Genomic DNA, 24155 nt, shown 5'->3' with positions numbered 1-24155 from the left:
CTTTCTTTGTATCATACAGTTTTGATTCACTCATTGAACTGTCTTTATCTCAAGATAGAAGTTTTTCTGACTTCTGCTCTTGGGATGCTCTCCCCATTCTGTGGGGGTGGGATGAGTGAGCAGCTGCTGGCTAGCATCAAACCACCACAACACAAATGCTACCCAATACATCTGCAATCCATGTTTAAAGCAGCTGATGTGATCCAAGTAAGAATGCTTGGTGGTGAATGCTCCTTATTTGCATTTCCATTTTTCTTCCCACACAACCACACCAACTATAAACAGTTACATTTTCATTCCATCAAGATAGATGGGACACTTCTCACCAACTGCTACTGTAGGAGAGTCACTCTCAGAGATTTGCTCTGAAGGAGACAGAGCAAAAGAAGGTGCTACAAATACAGCAGTCACTACTTCTACATACAGAAACATTTCATTGGTTTGCAAACCATAAATCCTCTTCCTCAACAGTGCAAACCAAATCCCACTCTGTAATTCTTTTGCCATAGTTTTAGAGCTTATATAATATACTCTATTTCCAGCCATATTTCATGTTTGAAGTGTAGAGCATCTGGGAATTCTAGTACTCTCCCCTCAATTTTCTGCTACTATAACATTATTTCCTCAGGTCAGAAAAACTGGAAAAATGTTTTCTCTGAAGACTGTCTACAGAACTATGAACACTGGCCAGAGGGCACAGGTCAAAAGATGGGTCCATTTCCAAGGGCCTCAGACTGGCTTATTTTCAGGCTAGCCTAAGCTCTAAGAACTTGAAATCTGAATTTTGATCCCCATGTGACAGTGCTGCATGATGCCACCAGATTCTTGGGACAGAAAGCTCACATTTCTGAAGATCATATGCTATTTTCTTTGGAGATTTTCCTATAGCTGGAAAATCTATTTCTGAACTTAATTAATATACTTTTTCCCCTCAGCTACTTCCTGTGGGTTTTGAAAGAATATACCATGAAGYTCAGAAAGCAGCAGCAGCTTCTGAGCAACATCTGGTGCCCTTTAATTCAAATATTTAAAGAAAGCTTTTAAGTATATACAGGCCAATCCATATGGAATAACCAGATTTTTTTTACAGCAAAATACTTCACAATGATAGACAGCAGCTAACAAACATACAATATGACATTCACCTCCTMTATCTCATTTTTCTGCTTACAGTTTTTTTGATTTTCTGGTTTTGGGTTTTTTTTGGCACAGCCCATGCTCAATTTATTTTTCCTCAAGAACTTCCAGTATATAAAACCTTACAGAAATATAGACAATAGAGAAAATAAAACTCCAGAAATGTCAACTGACTTTACAAGCAAGAATACCCTTTCCTTTCCTCTTCCCATCCCCTGGATGTTTAATTAGATACTAGATTTGTGTATCTTTATTTTGACATACTCCTGCTACTTGTATTATTTTGCAGTCCATTTTTTTTTTGTGCAAGAATGTACTACTACTTTCTATAGGAACATTCTCCTTCCTTCAGTGTCCAACTGAGGCTCTGCAAAGTGAACTRAACAACAGAACAGTGCACAGCCACACTTTAGTGAGAAATTTTAAGTTACTATGCTGGCTGAGGTTGGGGTAGAGCTAACTTTCTTCACGGTGGCTAATACARGACTGTGTCTTGGATTTGTGCTGAACACAGGGTTGACAGTACAGAGATGTTTTTGTTATTGCTGAGCAGAGYTCACACAGAGCCAAGGCCTTTTCTGCTTTTTGTACTTCCATGCTGATGAGGGAGTTGGGGGTGCACAGGAGGTTGGGAGGAGACACAGCTGGACAGGTGACATCAGCTGGCCAAAGGGACATTCCAGACCATGTGACATCATGGCCAGTACATGAAGTGGGGAGAAGGAGGATGGGGGAGATGGTTGGAGTTACGGTGTTTGTCTTCCCAAGTTACTGTCAYATCTGATGAGGCCTGGCTTTCCTGGAGATGAGTGAACACCTGCCTGCCCATCAGAAGCACTGGATTAATTCCTTGTTTTGTTTTGCTGTTGTGCACAGCATTTGCTTTCTCTAATAAACTGTCTTTATTTCAACCCATGAGTTTTTTGGCCTTTATCCTTCCAATTCTCTCCCTGATCCTGCTGGGGCAGGAGTGAGTGCACAGCTGCTTGGGGCTTGGGGTTGATTGGGGTTAAACCATGACACTTAGACATAGAACCACCTGAAGTCAGTCTACTCAAATATTCTATCTTGGTAAATAATGCATTATTTCTGCAAATAACATTAAAAACATCTATTATCAAACACACATGCAAGCTTGACATAAGACAGGCAAACTTGGCAAAAAGTGGCAATGACTGGGAAGAGAATGGACATTACAAACTTGCTAAGATAAAAGCAGATTCACAATTCAAGTTTTGAAATGTGCTGGAACAGGGGTCAGAAGCATGGAATAGCTCTGAGACCTGGCACCACTGGRAAGAAAGAAGGAGCAGTGTGATGTAAATACACATAGGCTGTGTGGGTAGAACTTGCTTCATACAAAGCAGATAATAAAATGAGAATCAGAAACTGAGTGTCTCACGGTCTCGAGGCAGATAGGATTGCAGGAGCTAAATGGTATGCCTTGGTAGTATGCCTAAAACAGCAGAGCTTCAGGTTGAATTAAAGGGCAGAAACCTGTGATTAATTTGAGAACTGAAATGGAGACTTTTGACCATTGCTTTATTCTAATTGATCCTTCTGTTCCAATAAAACTTTTGTCTGTAGCCTCTCTGCTATAGTTATAATTGGTAAGAGGAAAGAGGTCATATTTCTGTTCTTCAACTCACTTTTGCACAAAACGGAATTGCCTCATTACAGGTCTCATCCGAAACACGACTTCTGTTGGAAGAATATACTACTATAAGGACAATAACTAMAACTGCACCTGATAAGAGTGCTACCAAATTGGTAATGCTTGGTGGCTCTCCATCTGTCATTTGTCAGTTACTTAAAATAATGACATTCAAATGGAGACAGTGAGAAATTCTGACAAGCATGCAGTATGTGGCAAAAACCATGATACAGAAACCAATCTTGGAGAATGTCATACTAGTTTATAAACCATCTAGAAATGCAGTTTAATGTCAAATGTTAACACCACCCTGATTTTAAGAAAAAAAAGGCAAAAAAGAGGCATAAAAAAAAAGTGCAGAGAAAATACTAATTAGAGTAAGCACAAAAAAAAAAAACCCACCCAATTCTGGGCCAGAACAAGATGTCATTGCAATACCCTTTATAGCAGCTTAGGAGAAGAGCTCTCTATTAAAAACAGCAAAAACCAAACAAACTAGRAGACCTGTTAAATCTACACATTCTTTACAAAGCTCTAACTAGTTACAGCTGTCCTTCATAACAGCAGATGTGATTAATGTGAAGGTGGTTGAAGGTGCCAAATCGTCGCTGCCTCCCAAGTCCATACCATGACCTCATATTACTTTGGATCCAGACGCTTAAGAAAAGTTACTTTCTGACTGTGAAATGCAGCTAGTTTTGCCTCTTGCTTTTTGTCTGTAAGACATACAGCATGTGATTTGTGGCCATCAGACATCGTGAGGATTTTGGTATGGGAGACAACAGGTTAACTGGCAGCATTGCTGTCCCTCAGCTCCTGACAGCAAGAGGGTGACTGTTGACTGTGTCTCATGTTAATAATGAGATGACAAATTTATTTATYTGTCATCTGCCAAACTCTGTCAGATTTATAACAATCTATTAATTTTTTTTTCTTTCAAGCTTTAACAGTTCTCAACATAACACCAAAATGATCATAGAGGTGCTATGAAGCAGCAGTTATAAAGGCGTAATAACATGACAGGTGAGAAATTCTGACAGAAATCCATTCTTTATGGAGCTCAMAAAATCATTCAAGTTTCAACAAAATGTTTTAAAATTGAATGATACAGAATTTTAAAAATTAAATTTAAAAAATAATTGATAAAAAATTTCCATTTGAAGCTAAAAATATATCTTAACAGATCTAAGACCTTCGCAAAAAYTCATCAACACAATGTTCTGTGATAGAACTACAGAATTAAAATTGAACAATTTCTTAAAAGACATAAGCCACAAAAGTAAATTTGTTCATTATTCTTTTCAATCCTTGCTATAGTTTATATTAATTTACACTGTTTTCTGTTATCATGGTAATTTAACCATGAAAATATGTGGATATTTACTTTATTTATCTTGAAAGCCATGGTGGGTTGACCTTGGCTGGACACCAGGTGCTCATTGAAGTTGCTTTATCACTCCCCTCCTCAGCAGAAAAAGCAAGAGAAGATACAATAAAAGATTCATGGGTCTCACTAACCAATTACCAAAAYGGGCAAAACAGACTCAGTTTGGGGAAGTATTATTATCACTCATTGCTCATCAAATAAGAATTGGGTTAGGAGAACTAAAAAATAAATCTTAGAACACCTTTACTCCACCCTTCCTTTCTTCCCAAAGTGTATTGGTTTTGCATAGTCCGGTTTTYGGTAGTGGGGGTCCCACAGAGGTGACTTCTGTGAGAAGCTGCGGGAAGCTTTCCACCATGTCCAGAGTCAATCTACGGTGAGTCAGAAGACAGACACGCTGCTGCCAGCACTGGGCCAGTTAGAAATGAGAGTAACCTCTCTGTARTAACACACTTAAGAAAAAATCAAAACAAAGAAAGGGTGCAGATTTAATTCCAGACAGAGAAGAGAAGGTGARAACATGTGAGGGAACAACATGGAGTCACCAATGGAGAAGGAGGGGGAGGAGGTGCTGCAGGCACTGGAGCCGAGATTCCTCAGTGAAGCAGCTGTGCCCCTGCAGCCCATGGAGGTCCACAGGGACATCCCACAGCCCGTGGAGGAGGTGCCCTTGTCRGAGTGGGTGAGTGCCTGCAGGAGGTTGTGGTCCAGTGGGAGACCTGGTGGAGACAGGCGCCCTTGCTCCCAGGCTGGAGCAGCCTGTCCTTGGARGAATGCACCTCGTGGATTAGTGAGGTGCAGCTGTTTTGGGAGGACTGWTTGCCCACAGGTCTCATGTTGCAGGAGTTTTGAGGCGACTGCTGCTCGTGAGATGGACCCACGTCGGAGGCTCGCAGGGAACTGTCTCCCATGAGAGGGACCCSATGGCCTCAAAGGGCAACACCTTCCCTCCCTGCACAGAGGAAGAAAACCTCAGGTGATGAATTGACCAAAACCCCCAYGCCCTGTCGCCCTGCACTGCTGGTGGGAAGGAGGGAAGGGTTGAGGGAAAAAGGTGTTCTTTAAGGGCTTATTTTTACTTCTCACTGTCCTCCTCTAATTTTGTTAGTARTAAGCTCTGTATCTCTAAGTTGATCCAGTTTTGCCCTTGGATTGCTTTCTCYCACTCCTTATCTCAACGCATGAACCTTTTGAAAAATTTTGTCTCCTGTGTCCAGCTGTGGCAGGGGAGAGTGAGTGAGCAGCTTTTGTGGGTGCCTGGCATTTGGCCACTGTCAAACCACGACACCYAGTTCAACTTGCCATTTTCTCAGCCTCCTCCATGCCAGTGGCACTGGGAGACAGGGAATGAGGCCTGTGGGTCAGTTCATCATAGTTTTTCTCAGGCACTCCCTCCTCAGCTCCAGTGCCTGAAACACCTCCTCCCCTCCTTCTTCAGGGTTCTTTCTCCCACATATCCTCACTCCTCTCTTCCCTGGCTACAACTGCTTCTGTGCATTCTCCCCATCTCTGGGATAACTCTGTTATCCCRGAGTGCTGCCACTATCACTGACAGGCTCAGCCTTGGCCAGTGGTGGGGCATTGGTTCCATTAGACACAGAGTAAGCTTCTAGGAGCTTTTCACAGATGTCCCTATTCCCGAAACCTTGACCAAAATCTTGCCATGCAAACCCAATATAATGAAGAACATTATGAAACTGAAGACCCACAACAACATGGATAATCTGTACAGTCTTTTTGATCATATGTAGAACTGCATACAGGAGAAGGCAGAAGTCTGGAAAACAGAGATGAGCTTGCATTGCTGGCAGCAGCACCGACTGAACTAATTCCTGACTACCACAGACTTTTGAACCCAGTATCAGAGAACATGAGATTCTTCTAAAYACTATCAGGTACTTACACTGCTCTAATTTTATTTGAATGTCTAGATCAAAGTTATCCTATTCTCAATAGATTTGTTCATTTTGATTCATGTTCATTTCCACATTAAGTTTGCCTTGTCTTGTATTTTGGCGGGTCTTCTATCAAAAGGAAGTCTGATGTATAAATGCGTTTCTATCATTCCTCCTCTTTTAAAATAAGAGTTCCAAAATAGATCATAGATTCAAAAGTAGATTTCCAGGTATTCTTTACTACATTCATGATAAAAAATACCAGCTACTGAAGCATTTTAAGAARTTTAAAGGCTCCTTAAAAACTCTGTATTAGATGACCATATAAAATATAACAGAATCAATATTGAGTTTCTCTGGACTAATCTATCATAATTAAGTTAGCCAGCCAAATAAGTGTGAAGTAAATACTTATTTTATAGATCTGGAAATGGCCAAAGAAAAATGGAGTGTTTCATCCCAAGCTACCAGAGTGATCTACAGCAGAGCCTGGCATAAACCGCGTACCTGTCCAAGTACAAATYATGTACTTAATCTTCTACAGTTTTTTCCTTCTCTTTATGCAAAAACCTCCTGATTCCTATGATTGTTTGAATAGAAAAAAGTCAGGATTAAAGTAGGGTTTTGGATCCATAAAGTATGGATTCTTAATAATTTCYTGATGCAGAACAGAGTCAGCTCAAGGTGTAAGTGGAAACAACAAGATTGTGGGAAAATTCAAATGCTTCTAACTCATCCTCACTCTTTCCAAGGCTAGMAAAGCTATGTGTCTACAATCCTCTCAATCTGGAATGCCACACAAACAATGCACACATTAAAAAAAGGAAACAAACAATTTCTTAAGGTCAGGAAAGAGGACAGAAAGCAAGCACTGTAACAACTCCTCCCCCATTTGTGTTGGTATAATTCACGCTAACACTGAAACCACTGCTGGCATTTAAGAAAACCTAGGGGCATGTTGAACATTACTCTATGCTACAGACAAATGTGGAAAAATCCTGAGTGGAAAACAGTTGTAACAGAAGTGCTCCCTATGTTAGAGTCTAAAAAAACATTTTAAGAAATATCAGTAATTCTAYATCCAGGACAATTGAACAAGGTAAAATACATGGCAGGTCTGACTAACACAAATGTAAAATCAAACACACAAAATACAGCAGTATAAAGGCTACATGGTTTTGGTTTGTTTTACACAGCTTTCTGCAAAATATATGGATTTCATATATTTYGACATTTGAACAGGCGAGGCATAGTTTCACTGTAAAATATATGCATCTTGCCAAACTGAATAAACAGTTCTGGGGACAGCATAGTAAAATACATGCCACTAAAAAAACAAAAAACAAACCTCACACAAGAAAACCAAGCAAATCTTCCAATCCAAAAAAGGCAACAGACAATAGTATTGAGAAATTAAGGTGGAAAGCAAAGTAAGATGAAACAGAAACCCCAAAACAAAAGATGTAATTCAGGGGAAATAGAAACAAAATATCTCTCGAACAAGGAGCAGTAGCTGTGAGAAAGTTCTTTATCACAAAATTCATGTCCTCTTAAGAGAAAATAATGACATTTAGAGGAAACATCATATACAAACTAATTTGACCCAGCTATATATCAGACCTGAAACAACTGACTTATACAAAAAAAAAAAAAAAGAAGTTGAGAGATTATTTCTTCTAACTGACCATCTAGAATTAGGATCTGAAAACCTAAAAAGAGGCAGTTGTTTATTAACTCTGAATAGGGAATTAAGCAGGATAATATAAAAATGAAGTTCAAAAGCAGCATTTTTTGGGGAAAAAAAGAGATTATTTTATACTTATTTGTTATAGAAAGGAGAGTAGAAACAGAAAGGAGATCAAAAACACTCAGGCAGTGCTGTAAACCAAACAGTAAACAGAATTTTCAGACTTCACTTTAACCTTAATGCATCTGAGCTCCCATGATTTAGCTGTGCACCATTGTGCACAGCTGTGTACAAAGATTGAGCAGCGCTTATGGTACCAACTACATTGGTATGATGAGCTCTGTATTATTAAAACTAGTATAACGGGACAAAATGTCCAAAATATCCTGCCTTGGATGAACCAAAGGAGTCTCAGAACTGAGATATCCACCACTYTCCATATGAGGTCGACATGCTGAAAAAACTCTGCACCCAGCTATCAGGGATGTAATCGTGAGACATCCTTACAATATTYCAAACTCAAACTATAACTTGTCAAATGCAGACTCATACTGCACCCTAAGCACAATATGAAATTAAATCTATAGCAGAGAAAGTAGATGTCATTGAGTTCTTCAAATTCAAAACAGATGCAATGCTTCAAAATTAGCTATCATTTGCAAAACAAGCACCGTTTGATCAACTATCTTTCAGATAATTTATAATATAAAGGAAAAAAAAAAGTATCCCTGTGGACAAACCCTTTCTTGTTCAGACCTTTCCATTTACAAACATTACCATCAGGGAACACACCTACAAATAACCAAAGTATTGTCAGGTCAATGTCTTCAGATAAAACTCTTAGGAGAGATGTATTTCTGTTCAAAGCACTGTGGAAGAAACTAAATAAGAGAGCCAGGGATTTGGAGGCACAGATGACTTATAAGACTTCACAAGCACTGCACACAATAGCAATGGTTAGGCCATGTTATAATATGCTACTCAAAAAMAAGACAGTACTTCTTGGCAATCCATGTGCATGATTGAAAACAGATTTTTTTTTTAATATATATATCTTTCTGACTTTTTCTAAAAAAGACAATGGAAATACAAATTCAGTTTACTGAAAAGCTATTAAAACAACAGAGATAAACATGCCAGTTCTTTGGCACCAAAACATGTATTTTCTGTCATTAAGTCTACAGACTTAATGCATTCAAGACTTACTCTAATGACAAACATACGCTGGATATAATATATGTAGGCCGTGATATTACTTGAGCACATCAGCAGAAAATGGAGRTAAATTAGATTGAAATCCGGTGTTCAAACTTTATAGCAGGTATTTCACTATATGGCACACAGAACCCTTATGCTTAGAGGTTCTTGGGCATCGTCTAGGCTATTACAYTATTATTGCTTAACTCTGGCATGCAGAGTTTTCCTAATGTGTAACCACTGAACCACCCCAATCATTTGGCAGTYATTTGAATTCCAAACCCAAGAAAAACTAGATCATCACCACTTGAAATTAAATGTTCTTATACTTCCACTAAGTCACTACCTTCAGTTTCCCATACTTTGTCTTACTACCGATATTGCCAGAGAGATGCAATGTGCTGTAAACTTATGCTGTAAKTTTACCAAAATATAACCTATTCATGTAGATGGTCTTAGCAGCTACATTTTTTAGTATCCTAGTAGATGAGAAACTTTTTAAACAGAATTTCAATAGTTCAGAAACATCTAATTTTTCTCCTTCTACAGTTAAGTTTTTAAAAGTTCAACCAACGGTGACTTTAGCACTTTTCTTCTAGTGTTCCAGGGTTAACAACAGACTGACTGGCTTCRTAATGAACTGAAAGAGCCCACTTTTAATTCCGTAACTTCTTTTTTTTTCTTTTTTTTTTTTGGTTTTTATAAATATCAATTTCTTGGTATTGAGTTGGGCACCTTAAAAACTTATCTGGATAGGAGAAATGGGAAGAAATCAGAATGATATTGTACTTTATTTTTACATGATATGTAATGAAAAACTGACAGAGTTTCATTTGTAAAAATAAAASGAGCATTAAGACAACAGCAGCTGTTTTTCATTTTTAGGAATATCAGGAATGTCAGATTTTTTTTCTGATTTTGCAATGCAATTCTGAGTCACAACACAAAGCAAATATACRGTAAGAGCTTTTCCAGTTAATAATGAACAATGAACTGTTTGTCTTTAACGTAAGTAATCACACTTGCTAATATAACATTAAAGACATCTCAACACTTAAAAGTTCTCTAAGCAAGCATCTGAAATAATGSTTAAACTAATGTAAATTCTACCTTACACTCTCTCTTGCTGCACTTTCCTTCTAGATTGGAGTGCATTCAATTGGCACACCACCACAGAGTGCCAACCCTATTGTGCTTCTCAAAACAAGATCAAAAGGTAATAAACTATGACCATTTTTCCCTCCAGGGTATACTGCTCTTTATTTTTCAGATACACATACATACTTCCTGCTGGAAGTCAATGCTCTTAAAACCAGCTACCTCGGTCAAAATTGCTCAATGAGTATCAATTCTCAGACGATTTACAGATCGATGACAAGACAGAAGAAACGTTTTTCTATGTCATTTGGTTGAGCTCATGCATCCATTGCCCTGTCTCTTCATGTGGATCCACTTAAAAAACTGATTACTTTCAGTACGGATACATTAAAGATACAATTCAAAGCTTGTRCCCTTAGTACCGCAAAGAATTAAGAATAGCTGAAAACACGGACTCTTATTATATCCTAAATTTGCTTCCTCTCCAGTCTTACTGAATATTTTCTGTTCACCATTACCATTTTCATTGGAGCCTGTAGCACATTAYTGTAGCACAAACCTTTGTGACAGTCAGAAGTTCCATTCAAAACACTTCTTAAGTGTGTTTCTTTTCTGGTAATACATTTGAGCTGTTAGACTTAAACTACAGTGCTTCACAGAAAAGCACTGCTCTCTTGCATGTACATCACATCCCATTATTCCTTTAAAGACGGTAAATTGAATTCATTATCTTGTAGAACTACTGGAAGAGGACTATCTATATTATGTCATGACAATACATGTCAAGAATTCTAGTTTCCCTCCATTACTGTTTTCAGTGCAAGTACTAATATGGAAGCATTCATAATTCACACTATTTCCCTATAGTTTAGTAAAGGACATGTCAATCAACTGTCCCTGCAGCCAGTCTGATTTACCTTCATTACTTAATGGATCAAGTGCTCTGTCCTTGGCYTATAAGACATATCTTGAAAAGTAGCCGCATGCTTCCTGCATGTCATGTCATTGTTAATTTCATGTTCCACCATGCATGTAAGCTTCCCCGTGCTTTTAAATATTCCTTCATGTCCTTTAAGATCTTCTGTGACGAGAGCTTGGTGCAATTTTGATTATGCTGCAGGTCATCCTCCCTGTCCAGCTTTTCCTGGCCCCAAAGGTACTACAAATACCTAAAGTGTGTCATTTTTATATCATACACRCATCCAGGCATTGATGTTCTGCCTCATAGGCATTGTATGTGAGTCTGGACAATATTCTGGAGAAGGCAATTATGGACATCRGTAACTTGGCCTTCCTTTATTTACAAAAAAACCCCAACAAAACATWAAAAAAACAAACCAAAAAGTTGCCAAATCAACCACAATACCTTGAGAACATCTTCTTATGCCATTTTTCCTGTACTTTCAAGGAAAGTATAGAAACAAGACTACTTACAAGATTTTCCTCTATTATTCCCAGGACAGCACATCACCCAAATACTCATTTAAACTGGAATGAAAGTTACGAGTTGCTTGTCTTTCCTGAGTGCTGTGACATAAAATTTTCTGGGACTGAAAAAGTACAGCCATGTGCAAGTGCAGCACCACGCATCACAGCATCACTACCACAGACACATCTGACTCTAAACTCTTAATGTTCCCACCCACCTTTTAATCCATTATACTCTCACAAGCATATTGTGTTTGAATTATCTGGTGATACAGGCCAAATACCCCTTACAAAAACGTTAGTCAACTGGCTCTAAGCTTTACAGACCACATCATGCTTGCCTATATTCCGGTCAGGCACAACAACTAAGTAAGATCAGCACAATCAAATCAAAGGCAACCACTTCTGAATCTGAGCCTTGTCTAGGGACCATATATTTAGTGAAGTCAAACAGTTCAGCCAGGCAACAAAATTAAGCCTCAAAGGAATGCAAATGAATAGTAGAAAGATTCTTGGACTAGCAATTTAAAATTTGAAAGGAGACAGCCCTTTTGTGTCAGAGATAAACAATATCTCTGTGAAACACTGCCAAAGTTACTAGCAGTTTATTTCAAAACTGAACTTGTGAGATTCTTTCCAGAATGAACAATACCAAAGCTGTAGCAACACTCAGCTCATTGCAATTTCTACTGTGCTATTGAATATGATGCTAACTTTGGTCTAGCCTACCCCCTTGCTCTCAAACAGTTGCACTACAGTGGTGAGTGTATGGCAGCCTAGTTTGAATGCAAAGGGGCTACTGGAGAAGAGATCTACAAATTGTTCCAGAGACTGTGAGGGAAAGAGTGTGGTGGAGGGAAGGAATGGCTAACCAAAGACAGGAATGATATGCACAGAACCTAGTACAACCTTGCACTCTCCCGTKGGGAGCCTGGGGAGGGACTAATACTGGCTGAGCAAGCAGACAGATGGACAATTGCCTGGCAAAGTAGGTGGAAGAAGATTGGAGAAAGATTTGTCAAAAATCAACAGACTTAGTTTTATGTCGATACAAAACTTTTGTCGCAGTCACAGTAATGGATTCTAGGCTCTAAAATATAACATGGTACATATAAAAGACATACAAAACAGCTTGCAGTTCAAGTGATCCAATTTGGAAGATGAAACTTTCAGGAAAARAAAACAAAGAACAATCAGTCACGCAGAGAAAGCATTTACACCTGAATGTGATATTCAACAAGGAATGCAAAAGTCTTCACTTCATCAGTAGTCTTAGGAAGACCACAGACATTCTTGTGTAATGTTAGCATCTGGTGTTTAACATGGAAAATTCTCAGAAAACAGTGGCTTCATATATTTAGTGTAATTTTCATTCAAACTGAGTCAAAGTACTCAGGAGAAATAGAATTCAACACTCTAACACTGATACCCAACATCAAGACAATTATTTTAGTCTGTAATGCAGGAAATTGTACTATTAAATCAATGCAACACATTTCCAAAAAAATATAACATGTTGACAGATGCATCTATTACACTGAGAAAAGTGTTATCTAGCATGTAATATGCAAATGAGTATCTATTGTTTCATACTGAAATAAGAATGGAAGGTAACATTTTAACATGTAGGAAAATTAACTGAATATTATTGTTTCACTATTTTCAGCATAAACATATTGCTGGAGCATAGAAACATCCAGGTACCTGTAAGGCAAGACTTTCCTTCTGGTGCAAAAGGAAGTCAGATAACAATGTTTCCAATAATTAATACTTATAGATGGAGATAGTCCATGAAGCCCAGGTAGGTGATCAGCTATTAAACTATCAAGAGTGTAACAACCAGAATTTAGATAGAAAGCAGAATGAAGTTTTAATGGGTTCCTTAAAAATGCCAGCCATTTGCCCCCAGATAGCCAAAATCAAACCACAAAATTGCAAAGTGTTAATGGTAAGTATAATGATATTATACAAAGTTTATGTGCTAGTACATCAGTATTATACAAAAATTGATTCATACAGTAGTCTTGCCCCTATGGTTTATTTACTGCAAACGAAGTATTTCCATAAGCAATGTTAAAAATCCATGTACATAATAATCTACTATTAAAGGCATTAACAGAAACAGATGTTTTACATCAATAATAACATCTATCCTAATTAGAATGTWTGTGCTGTGAGTAGAATTCTTCAGGAGAGCTGGGAGGAGAAGAATGGAGGAGGTTGTGGAAAAATCTTCCAAACCCCAAGCGAAAGACAGTAAYTATTTTGTGTCTGATCCAAAGCCTTTGAAGCTAATAGCAAGGCTTCAATTAAAATGCAAAAGACATTTTTAGGGGCCCTTTTCATGATTTAATGCATTTGCTCAGATTCAATCTATAGTGCATACAGAGGGGTTTTTTTAGATCTTTTCCACTAGGAAGTACATTTTTAAAATAAATGAAGGCAAAGATCATAAGCATACATTTAGGACTGTCAGTTAAAAGAGAAACCTTTTTATTTTTCAAAATTAGAAAATACAGATATGAGTGTTCCTCTATGGATGTAGATGTGTTTAATCAAAAAAATCTATTTAATTCAGCAATTATATCTTTCTTTTCCTAACACACAGTTCAAAAGTACTAGGAGTATTAAGTTTAATATTTCCTTAATAATTAAGTGTATTCAGTAGAACAATGTCTCGTATATTTCTTCAGCAAGAATGATGTCTTGTCTCCATGCAGTGAGATACTCTGGGAAGCCTGCTGCCCCAATTAATCACTCACTGTTAATTACAGCCCCAAAGCTTGCAGGCCTTCACAAATTGCCTTTCACATAYGGTGGTGTGAAAAATATTTTCAATATAAATCTAAAAAGAAGAACAAAATCAAAACTAACACTGTGACTACTTTACCCTAGCCCTTTTTTGTTGGTTATGGAGGAGAGAGAGAGGCTGCAGATTGAATCTCAAGCTATCACCTGCATAATTAAAAAAGCATAAGAATCTGAGAAATGCTATTTTGATAATGTGATTGAAATATACTTTTGAAAGAAATTAAGTTAATACGTAATGACCCCTGTAACTTTGACCTTTTTCTTCCTGGGCACAAACATCTTTCCATCTCTTTCTCATGTCCTTTTTTCCCAAGTCCCACACCAGAGATCCAGAAAATTCAGTATGTTTCAGAGATGAAACAGTCTCCACAGGTGTGAATCAGTCAAAGTCTTGTTTGATAAATCACAGAAAACCTTTATATATTACTGTAAGTATTTTTGTTGGTTCTCCCATCCCAAATTCATCTAAGTCATATAGGTCAAGTGCCATAGATATTAAATTCACTCAACTCAGAACTTCTAACTGTAATGTATCAGTCTCTGGGCATTCGTTAAAAATACCTCAACCAAAAACCACACAGCACTAATGYCAACCCTCCAAAACCATGTTAAGTCTAGTTGTCCTCATCAGGCAGCTTAGATTTTAAATGATCAAACCCATACTGTGCACMTGGCTGCTCAGTTAAATTCTGGCATGTCTCCCTACGGCTGTGCACGAGCTGCCTGAGATCCTGTTTCTGAAGTCTTTGAATTCTTTTTGAATTCCAAACAAGACAAAGTTGGTTCCTGTACATGATAAAGCCAAAATAAGCTCACCAGTCCTTAATTGTGATGRGATGGTGGCGGGGAGGGAGGTGGGTGCAGAATTTTAAGAGCTATTAATGGCTTACATTTCTGGTGTACAAAAAAACTTCTCAACACACTTACAAACTGTGGCAAACTTTTCAGTAATCTTGAGACTCAGAGGGATGTGGCATGGCCCCAAAAAATGTTGACTATTATAATATACTCAAAATCTTCTGTGCAGAATTCTGTTTGCAGACCAGCAACTGCATGACTCAAACACATCAGGATTGGAGCAATGGGTGGAAATACAGCACTTAATAGGGGAAGGATGGTGCTCTTCTCAAGGACCACAGATTAAAGATCAGTGTAAAAGAAGGGAAAACTATGCTTCTAAGGTTATGTGAAGACAGCATCTGGAAACAAAAACTACAGGTGGTATTAATAATCTGTGAATGCTTGTTGGTATTCCTGCAAGTCAGAAGCATGTGTTCAATTCAATATGATAATAATGTATGCTGGTACTCTATTCTTCATCCAAAGAAAAATACAATTGCTCATTTTAGTTTCAATCCTGCTTCCCCAAAACAGAAATCTGTTGCATTTTGAAACACACAGGCTTCAGAAAAAATCTTTAGGAAAAATAAAAGGCTTTTTGACTTAAGGCAGGATGAAGTTCCATTATGCTGAAGCAGAATTCTGTCCTTCYTAAGTGTTTAAAACACAGGGACATTTTTCTAGTGAGCTATACACCAAAGACTTACTGGAAGAAAAGCGGAATGTGATAYTGCAGTAAGTTACTCAATGTCTATTAGCAAAGGCAACAAAACCAAATGCAGATGACGAGGGTGTCTGCAGGTGGACCAAAGTCCTATTTTCCTGAGAAAAAGCCCACATTATACAGTTTTGTAACACTGGAGATATATTAATACATATTAACCTATTTATCCTGCCTRTTTTCACCTAGCTAAATTACCTTCAATCTATGTTAGCAACAAGTTGAACATAACAGTTAAGACCTTTGTCAGTTCTCAATAGTTTTCTGCTTGTAATTATCAGCATTATAAGGATTAGCTTCCAGTCTACTTTGTAACTTCCGTGTTCTGGAGCACAACACTGATGAAACAAGCTTCCCATTACAGTTCATAAGCTCTGTGGAACAGCTCAAAATGCCATCACAGCTGCTAATATCTGTCTAAAATAKGAGCTCTATGACATGCTTTTCTAACTTAGTAATGTCTGTCAAATATGTTTGTGGCAGACAATGCACAACTGGGTACAGAAAGTGCACAAAGAATTGGAGAAAGCCTGGAAAATACAGGTTCTGTTTTTCAACAGTCATAARTAGATCCAATAATTTAAAGCCTAGTCAAAGTTGCATGGTAACACTGATTACAATTTTTACAAAGTAATTTATCAGCCATTGGTAACAATGGTGACAGCTGCAGCAATATTCAAATGAATTAAAAATATTTCAGCAGACATGCAGAAAGAACTGTTCACCTGCTGTTGCTTAATGCTTTTATAAAAAGCCTTGTGTCTATGTCATGGGGCTAGTGACTTGCCAACTGCCCCTGTAACTACATAAATCTGATGTGCTTATTATCAATACAGCCATACTGCCATCTAAATCATAGGAACTCACGGTAAACTGACACTTACTAAACACCTAGCCCAATTTTATTATGCTTGACTGAAATATATGCAACCTCTTTTTAAACAGGGAAGTATGCCTAGCTTATTCTGCAAAATATTGGGGAAACAGTAATGGAACATAAAATCTCAGTGAGCAGAAGCAATTAAACAAGTATCTTGACTACATGACCACTCTGCAAAACTAATATTCAGCATTCCACAGTGAATTAAAAGCAGATTGCCTTTTGTCAATGAAAACAAACCTATTTTGAAAATGAAAACAGCCACAGGATGTTTTCCTTCGAATATTTTGAAACTCAAGTTAATGAAAAGGTAAACAGTGTGGTCYGTATTTCATGAGACTACAGAATATTACCAGGGATAGAAAATAWTTTTTTTTTTAAATTTTATGTTTAATAACTAACTGTGGGAAAATAAGAAATAAAACATTGTTTCAACATTCTGTTAAAGCATAGAAGGGACGCCTTCTTTTAGTTGTGAATATGCTACGGCCAACCAAAAGCAACCAATGAAGTTACGATGGCACAGCCATCACTTGTCAACAGTACTGTAATAATTAACTGTACATATTATTCTAATACAGTGACTTTAAAAAAGCATCAGCTCAGCATCCATCAACTTGATTTGAAACCTAAGTTCCATCCAGTACAAAGTGTGAGATTAACAGACTTCCATTCCCTGAAAAACAGGGAATCAGCAGAAAGTAACAGAAACAACAGATCAAAACCCCAAAACAGTTCCAGGAAGACATGTGCATTATACATTTTCAGGAATTAACCATTAGTTATGATTACCAATATATAAAAAATAATGGGGAAAAATAAACCAGTAGAATTAATTATATTCCTTCAGTATTCTCAGCAGTAAACTTGTCCTCTTAAAAAATAAAATTCCAAACCWATAAACTCCTTTATAAAAACCAGCTTAATTTATTTCATTTTGGAGCTCCTACACTTCATGAAATCAGCAAAAGCYTGATACATGTGAAACACTGGCAGAAGAATCTCCTATGGTTAAGCGACAAAACATCACTATTTGAATTTAGTAGCCCTTCTCAAGAAAGAAATCCTGCTCCATTGTGTCCTCATGTATTCAAAATCTTTACAACTGCACTATTTCCAACATTACAGTAACCAGTTTCTGTCTACCTCACCTTCACACTGGAAAATCTTTATCAAAGTCTGACCTTTTCCGTACTCTCTTCTATCATTAGGAGAAAGAAAAACAGTTACGATGCTTCTACCCAAACACTGCTGCAAAAATATCAAATTCCTATATTTTCCGATTAACTTGATTTTGCTGACATGAAACATTAAGAAACTTGCTACACACTATGCTAGTAACTGAACTACATCACACATGACTGTAATATGCAACAGCAGAGTTATATTACTAACTAATGGTGCCACTACAGGAGTAAATGACCCAGTTCTACATTAAAACTTAGCCTTTGTACTATAAACATTTCAGGTTTCAGCCTTCCTCAATGAATCACCCATAGGAATTTCAGATAAAGTGAAAGACAACATAAATTTTCATGTATTGACATTTTTAAATTCAGAATTGCTTTCAGGCATCACTAATGCAGCATGTCCTTTGAAATGGTACCACTYTCAACATCACCTGCGTATTTCAACAAGCTTCGTCCCACTTTTATGTCTTCATTTCAACTCTTACAGACAACACTACTCAAAACAGTTAATAATGTACCATCAGCAGGCTACAACAGAAACATTACACTGAAACTAACGAGCCATGGGAGCAGTAAAATTCCACCTTGATTTAAAGTTAATGTTTGTCATGTTTTGTTTAGATGTTGAAACTTCTCTCTGCATTTGAAAGACTGAAAGCTCTTTTCCAATTGTTGTTGAAAGCTTAAATTAATTATACTAATTGAATCATGTATATATACTATATAAACAAAATTAATCTCTTTATAAAGACTGAGAAATGACTACTATACTTACTGGTATTCTGTTCCAATTACTAGGGACTAGCCCACCAGACTAATAACAAGTCACTTGTAGCAGACTGCTACTCATTTTTCTTAGATAGGTCCCAGAGGATAAACTTCCTCAGAAAAGTAAGTTCTACAATGAAGATACAACACAACAAACAGAACACATTKTGCAAAATCCACATACTTGCACCCACACATGCATCCTATCACACTCAGAGAAGCAGGGCAAGAAAAACAAAAATCAGCAAGTCTTACCTTTCTGCAGACGCTTTCAAAATTAACTTCTGTCCTAAGAGCAAGTCTGGTAACTTCATCTGGTTTTATTTCCTGTAGATGAAAGATAAGTTTATTCTTCTTGTGATCAGACTTCATAAAGTCTTTCTTTCTTTACTTTCCTCATTAATATTCTAACCATGGCACCTCCCTAATCTCTTAAAGGAAGAAACCAGTTTGTTATATGGAAACTTTTGTGGTGTGTATGTAAATACTAAATTTATACTGACTTTTCCTAAAACTACCTTATATCTAATCTGACTGCATATACTACTATTGAAGGCATGAGGGATTTTTCTGCAAAGTATGCAGAAGGATGGTTTTATTTCCAGAAATATTTCAATTGTCCATATTGTTGTACTACAAATAAATTCTGGAAGGCTTTAAATTCCTGATTTTAAATCTTAGACTCTGAAGTTATATCAGAACTTATCAACATATGTAAATATATAAGTTCAAGACTATGAAAATGAAGCTAAGATGAAAAAGATATTATCCCTTTTCTAAAGAGATTGACTGCACATGCAGTTTGCATTCCTGGACATAAGCATTTCCATTGGCAGCTAAAATAGAGGAATGAAAATCCTGGACAAATGGATTCAGTTAAAAGCTGAATATTTTATGAAACATGCTCCCATGACACTTTTCTCACTATTTTAAGACACATGCTTTATATTGGTAGCCTTACAAAACACCCTATTAACTTCATCAATTGAATTAAATGAATATTGTTTTCTTCCTAGAGCAATGCAACAAAAAATCATCTTATGTACCAGTTTTTTCCCATTCAAAAAGCATTTTAACTACACTTATGCCAGACCCAAATAATTTCCACACATTTTGAAATGTTAAAACTCTATACAAAGTAACTTAGATATTCTGATAGCTTTCATGCTTAAAACTATGTTGTATTTGTTAATTTCTTTTTATCCCTGCTTAACAATCCTTGAAACCTATTCCAACACCCTCATTTTAACTCTACTGTTAAGCTTCATATTCTATCACTTTTCTATCCTAAATCAGGAGCAGTCTGTACTCTTCCTTAAACATAATTTCTGGAAGAACCAGTTAGCCTTACTCTCTTGTAAAAGGTYATACCTTGCATCTCAAAACCTCGTATTTTTTTCCTTCTATAGATACCTTACAGAGACTTACAGTGTATCTAGACCTTTAATGTGTTGCATGTATTGTATGTGTCTTAAAACTGTAAACAACTATCTAGTAATGGTGAAAAAGTAACAGAATAATAACTTATAATAATAAATAATAAACAGAATAATAAATAATAATAATAATTAAAAATGATAACCACAATAAAATTGTTACGTGAATGTCAGAAGAGTTTAGTTTCGTGACAGTGAGATCTAGAACTCTGCAAAATCATCTCCCAAAGGTATTAGTGGAAGCCCGATCACTTAGAGGACAAAATTCACTGGAAAAACACTGGTGGATGTAGGAAACAATCTTCTACTGGCAGATGAATAGTTGGATGACCTAACAGAGATGGAAAAGACCTATGATTCAGTTTTCCATGACTTTCCAAAGTGTTTCACAGATGGTGAAAGTAGGACATGTTGGTTAAGTGACATGCTCACTGTCACACAGCAGACTGGGGGTTACGAATGAAGCTCTGGAACCCAATATTATTCATTAAATCAAGCTGCTGTTTTATTAAAAAAAGAACAAAAAGAAGTGTAATTCYTGTGATCTCCGTCCCAAATAAAACTGCAGATTTCCTGTCTCCTTAGGATTTAAACGCAGCAACAGGGTTCAGGGCAGAGACAGATGAACTTCAGCAATCCCTCCATGAGAATGTCTAAAGTTTAATTTTGATATGACAATACTGCAAAATTCCCAAGACATTGCAAAATCATGAATAATACYGGAGAATGAATTACACTTTGGAATGTGAAGTCATGAAAGACACACTGAAATGCCTAGCGTACAGAATGAGGCCAACAACCTTCTGTTGTTGTTAGGGCTTACATCTGCAAATTTATAAATCATCTCCTTCACTTCTCTTAAATTTAAGGCAAACTAAGCATTTTTTTACTCAAATATTAATCCTGCAGCAGCATCGTGGTTTATTACAAGTAGCCATGTGAGTCGAGTTTCTGTAGTAAACACAAATTTATTCCATCTATTAATGGTCAGCAGCAGATAATAAAATAGAATGAGGATATAGTGGTATTTTTCCCAGCAGAGTTTTCTCCAGATTGAGATACATGTAGCTCAAAAACTCCTGACTTGCAATACTCAAATTTGTATTGAGTATCTGTCACAGAACCCTGTTTCACCAATTATGCTAAGGGATATTACAAATGGCTGCTCCTTCCAGCATCTCTGAGACYAGTCCAGGGTGTCCTCCTGTCCTACTGCTGCAACCCAGCTCAATGTGTTCAGAGACCCAGAAGTGTCTGTCCCACATCCACAGATGTAGCAGTTGCTTTCTTATTGACAGGTTCAACCAGAAGTGAAGCTCAGCTATGCAGCATGTAGCACTCTCAGGCCTCATATGAACTTCAGTATAGCCAGCCAAGACCTCTTTCTCTTTTCTTATCAGGACTGAAGCTTGTTATTGAGAGTGCACCACCACCCACACCCTTAAACTGCACAAACACATGAGCATTCAGTGTATCTCAGCATCAACACAGCATACTCTCCTGTCCATCTACTACCCCTCTGCCTGGGTCCATAGCTTTTGTATCCCTCTCGTGGACCTCCTACTTGCTGGCTGGCAGAAAGTCGCTAGCAGGCAGACGCACACACTCAACACTCATGTTACAGGCACCAACAAGGGCCCTTTACCCACACAGAATGGTTAGAGTGGGCCTTAAAAATCCTCTAGTTCCAAYCCCCCTGCCATGGGCAGGGACACCTTCCGCTAGACCGGGATGCTCAGGGCCCTCCCCAACCTGGCCTTGGACCCTCCCAGGGATGGGGGACCAACAGCTGCCCTAGAAAATCTGTGCCAGTGCTTTACCATTCTCAGAGTAAAGAATTTCTTCCTAATATCCAATCCTAATTTACTGTCACCTTAAAGCTATTACCCCATGTCTTATCACTACATGCCCTTTGAAAAACACCTCCCACACCTGCTACTCCAGCTTGAGGTGTGTTAGTGAATGTCATGCCAAAGAAACATACACATTGGGGGTCAAAGCACATGAATTTAAGAGACTCTGCCTGCCCCGCTCGGCAGTAGCASAGGCACACAGGCTGTGACCAGTGGCCCAGTACAGATCTCCCAAGAGCCTCACTGGCATTACTCACCCCAGTTTTACCTGCATGTAGACACACACTATCCATCCTCCCAGATGGTGCACATGCTTTTACTGCCCCTGTGCTTGGAGGCAAGACCCCAACCCACTGCTGCTGACACCACAGGCTTGGGGCACCGACACCTCGGCCTGACTCCCACTGTTTGCCCATACCCCCAGTAGCCAGCACCCAGAGGACAGAGGTGAGACTACACACAGCTAAGAAAAGATAAAATGGTGACAGACTGTAGCTATCAGTTGCAGTGCTTGGTCAGATAAATTTACTGATCAGAATTGGCTGAGATTGACCCTTCAAATGCTCACTCCCGGTTATGCCCCCAAGGCATCACTTAAGTTTTGTCTAGTTCACARGTCCTCCCATATTTCCAAATCCTCATGTGCCTTTTGCTCTCCCTTATCAATGTCAAGGCTGGCCTTCTGCAAAGCAAGTTATCAGCCATTTTTAGTAGGCCATTATTAGTGGCTGGAGGTAATTTGTTTTTATCACGGTCTCTGTTTAGYCCTTATCTAACAGCACTTTTACTGCGTTTTTCTTCATCCCTTCCCCCTTTCTTTTCTGTCCCCCTAGCATTGAGAAGATCCACTACTAGAGGCCTCCACTGAAGAACACTCTCACTGGTTTCCACATACTCTCACAGATTATAGCTGTTTTCTAAAATCATATTGCTTGGTGTCATAACCTGTGCCAGTGGGTTTCCAAGACAGATGAGATATTATGTACCAAGTGAATAAAGAATAGAAAAGTTAAGAGGGAAGAGAAATATGCTACTTTATGAAGTATACAAACCACAATAATCCCAGATTAGGGAAATATAAATGAAGGCCCCCTTTGCACCAATGCACACACTCTTTCTTACTGAAAATCATCTCTAACAAATATTTTWAACACCCCCCAAATGTCTAAAAATACCCAAGCCAAAGCCTTAAAAGCAAGGTGTGCCATATTGACTGCCTCTGAAGGGATAACAAAAAGCTGTTGGGATTAATAAACCCTTCTTCCCTGCAGACTGAACATGTTTTCTCTGTGGGAGAGAGACAATGACAAGAAGTAACACACTGCCAGCACTACTGGCATTAGTGCTCTAACTGGCAAATGCTGGCATGACAATGAATAATGGGCAGTAAGCCACAACGGAAGAGATAGTTTTCTTTTACTTACAGACCACACCCCTGTCATGAAACCCTTTAAGAGACAGGGACACAAGCAAGGAAAGACTCTCTGCAGGCTGATGTACACAAAACAAAGAACAATGGTGCAGCTCTCTATCCTGGTGCCTTGGCTGTGCCCACAATAGGCACYGGAATGCCAAAATGACGCTGGAAGGAGGTGGCAAAGGAGTGGCAGAAGCAGGACCAGCCTGTCTCAATTTTTCAGCAGTGTGGGGACTGAAGCTCCTCCAGGCATTCACCACTCAAGCAGCTGCTCCAGTGGGCAGTAGAGGGACTTCAGGAGAACCAGCCCCTCAGCCACTTGGATCCTGTCCGGGCTGCACGCAGATGACCAGGCCTTGGCCTGAGATTAAGCTGAATAAACAGGATGTGAAGAACTACTGGACATGACATAAGAAAATTACTGGATGTGACAGATAATGTGAGAAGCTGTAGATCATCAGGGCTGTACAAATCATCAGGGCAGAGTTACTGGAAAAACAGACAAGCTCCATGGAATGATGGAACACCAGGCAGTTTTTGGGGGTGGACATCTTGCAAGGTACCAAGGTAACTGTACTAGTAACAGCACATGAAGCCAACATTGTATACAAAGATACAYTAAAACATCAAATTTGTGGAAAAAGTGGGTGGCTGGGCAAAGACTGGCCTGGGCTGGGAAAAGTGAGCACTGGGGCAGAGGAAGGCTTAGCTGTGGAGCAGGCACTCATCTCCGAACAGGGCACCAGAGGCAGCAAG

At 38.3% G+C, this 24155-nt stretch overlaps 1 protein-coding gene across 1 annotated transcript in view; it reads right to left on the bottom strand.

Annotated features, from left to right (window-relative positions):
- The window catches only part of SRFBP1 (serum response factor binding protein 1), a 65148-nt gene that overhangs the window by 5245 nt on the left and 35748 nt on the right, over window positions 1-24155 (bottom strand). Inside the window, exon 4 of the mRNA XM_057367746.1 lies at window positions 18949-19020. Coding sequence (XP_057223729.1) covers window positions 18949-19020 — 72 coding nt within the window. The remainder of the gene's footprint in view (window positions 1-18948; window positions 19021-24155) is intronic.

Source organism: Malurus melanocephalus, unplaced genomic scaffold (genome assembly GCF_030028575.1).
Source record: "Malurus melanocephalus ecotype Western Australia unplaced genomic scaffold, MMel_1.1 scaffold_84, whole genome shotgun sequence".
NCBI classification, from domain to species: Eukaryota; Metazoa; Chordata; class Aves; order Passeriformes; family Maluridae; genus Malurus; species Malurus melanocephalus.
The sequence above is the reverse complement of the archived record's forward strand: the minus strand, read 5'-3'. Positions and strand labels throughout refer to the sequence as shown.